The 2837-nt window shown below is 39.9% G+C and overlaps 1 protein-coding gene across 1 annotated transcript in view; it reads left to right on the forward strand.

Moving 5' to 3' along the window:
- Nucleotides 1-290: 290 nt before the first annotated feature.
- Nucleotides 291-2837, forward strand: part of LOC103356180 (uncharacterized) — a 4509-nt gene continuing 1962 nt past the window's right edge. Inside the window, exons 1-4 of the mRNA XM_008280250.1 lie at nt 291-350; nt 1360-1518; nt 1871-2083; nt 2300-2472. Of these exons, the coding sequence (XP_008278472.1) occupies nt 315-350; nt 1360-1518; nt 1871-2083; nt 2300-2472 (581 nt within the window). The 5' untranslated portion in view covers nt 291-314. The remainder of the gene's footprint in view (nt 351-1359; nt 1519-1870; nt 2084-2299; nt 2473-2837) is intronic.

Consider the following 2837-nt stretch of genomic DNA (forward strand, 5'->3'; position numbering starts at 1 on the left):
AGAAAACTGTTGAGTGACAAAGTTTAAACATGTTTTTGACCGGTACACGAAAATGTCTTGTTCTATTTGCATATATCCACTTTTGACAGGAAAAAGCGCCGCAGGAGTCAAACAAACGGGAAATAAGAAGTAATATTTGGCTCTAGATGGAGGAAGTGGAGACAGTAAAGTCCTCGCTGACCACAGCGGTTGTGAAACTCTCAGTTCGATATTTTTACTTTTGTCGATCACGCGACTTTCTTTGATGTTCATCAGTGAAGAGGAGAAGCCGACAGAAACAGAAGAGTTTGTTTCTTCATTTCTGGAGTTTCAACATGTTGCTGCTGCTGCTGCTGCTGCTGTCCAACACCGTGAGTCAATGTTTCTGTATTTACAAGAATCTGTGCGACATCTCAGATAAACTCTATGTTTTATACATTTAGAAGATTCTGGGCAATTTCATTACACATGAGGATATCAACATTGTTAGAAAAAAAATTCATTAATTAGAAAATAAATTTAAAAAAATACTGGGAAACAACCACCTTAATTAAAACAGATATTTTACCCTTAATTTTACTCTTTTGAAATTTTAATATTTTTTCTAAAGAACAACCTTTGAAAGTGTAAAAACTATTAAATTATCTTTAAATATGATTAAATGACATTATAATACAAATAGTTAATAGAAAAGTGACACGACTGGTTGGGTTTTATTACATCAATTTATTTTAAGACTTCTGTAAAATAAAAAATAAAAAGGAAAAGTAGAAATAAATAAAAGTAGTAAATCAGTTTCAAATTGCAAAGATTGTTGATTTTTAGCTGTGTAAAATGAGTTTTTACATAAAACTGAACAGAAGAGTCTTATTAAATCTTATTAAAGCATATTTTACAAATGTGGAAAAAACTATGAAATAATGGGTTCACCTTTGAAAAAATGAATATATTAATTATAAATCATATCTAGTGTATTATGAATTAGTTCCTAGGTTTTATTGTTGTTGTTATTTTACATTAGACATGTAAATTCAGCCTGTTTTTGTAATTTTAGGAATGTTTTTGTGATACATGCGTAAAACAAAATGTAAAAAATACAATTTTGAGGTTTATAAATGTAATATTTCACTGTGCAATAAATGCAGCCGCTGCCTCATTCTGCGGTTACTGTTCTCGTGTCGTTTATTATTTTGTGTATTTTGATTTCCTTCCCTTTGCTGCTGCAAACTTCCCCACTGTGGGATGAATGAGGAATTACTTTATGGAATCGTGATCTTTTCAGTGGCAGCATTTCACCATCTTGTAGCTGCTGCAGCCTGTTGGCAGCTGTCAGGTCAGAACCCGCCGCAAGTAAACCTCTGTGTGGTTCTGGTTCTGCAGGTCGGCCTGTGGGCTCAGCGGGTGTCGGGCCTCAGGAAGGACGGGTCGTGCATGTGCAAAGTGAACTCCACCATGTGGGTGTTTCCGGCCGTGAAGTTCGAGTCGGTGCTGGAGGAGGTGGACGCCTGCGAAGGATCCCTGGACGTGATGCAGAAACAGGTGAGAGTTAAAATACGAGCAAAGGTCCTGAAAGTTCTGGAGAATATTCCATAGTTATTACTGAATTTTGTTTAAAAATGAGACACGAAATGATATAAAACAAACACAAAACGATATAAAATGACCAAAACGAGACACAAAACTACAGAAAAGACACATTAAATGACAAAAAGAGGAACAAAACAACACAAATGAGACACAAAGTAAAGAAAAAATACACACAAAATCACCACAAAGCGACAGAAAGGACACATGCTAACTGTTATTAGCATTGATGTTTAGATTCAGCAGTTGTTGTTGTTGTCGAGATGTCTCCCAGTGTTTCACATTTGTGCGTCCGTATCTCCTGCAGGTGGCGCTGTCCAGGCAGCAGCTCCCTCAGATGGAGGCTCAGGTTCTGAACGCGTCGGCCCGGCTGCAGCCCCACCAGTACCTGCAGCACCAGGGCCTGTACACGGCGCTGACGCTCAGACAGCTGGGCCAGGAGCTGCAGCAGCTGGAGACCCACATCGGTGTGGTACACAACCAGCTGAACAACACGCAGACACGCCAGCTGTCCAGAGAGGTGCAGCACAGCAACACAACACAACACAACAAAACACGACACAACACAACACAACACAATACAAAGAGAAGACATGAAATGACAAAAAGATGAACAAAACAGCATAAAACGGCCAAGACACGACGCTACAACTGAGTCAGCAGATAAAATATGTTGCCGTGTCAGTAAATGTGTGTGTGTTTGTGTGTCTGTGTGCGTGCTGTGTGTGTCTGTTAGGTGGATAAACTACGCACTGATGTAAACAAACTACAAACTTCAGACACAGTGAACATGAAGACTGTCAGAGAGAAACTCCGTTACCTGAACAACAACGTGGAGTCCTGCAAGTCCATCCCCAAAGACTACAGAGGTACCTGTGTGTGTCTGTGTGTGACTCTGTGTGTGACTGTGTGAGTCTGTGGGTGACTGTGTGTGACATTCGCTCTAAAACTACATACATAATTATATGAGTAGTCTTCTACTAAGCTCCAGCTCTCCTCAGACATTTATGAGTTCTGGTTGGAGCTCATGAACCTCCTCAGAGTCTCCGTCATGGTCCCGTTGCTGCTAAACTCCCACAATGCTCTCTGCTGCCAACAGTAGTCTGTAGACGCCTCCTCTGGTCTCTACAGTGTTAAACAATGAGAGGCTCCACCTGGTGGAACAACCAGGTACTACAGCTGGTCTACGACATATTTTGTGACGTTCTTCTTCTACTGTTGAGGAAGTTAATGATTAACAATTGATCAATTGATGCATTAACATTTTTAGAGCT

The sequence above is a fragment of the Stegastes partitus genome, unplaced genomic scaffold (assembly GCF_000690725.1).
Source record: "Stegastes partitus isolate 25-593 unplaced genomic scaffold, Stegastes_partitus-1.0.2 Scaffold188, whole genome shotgun sequence".
NCBI classification, from domain to species: Eukaryota; Metazoa; Chordata; class Actinopteri; family Pomacentridae; genus Stegastes; species Stegastes partitus.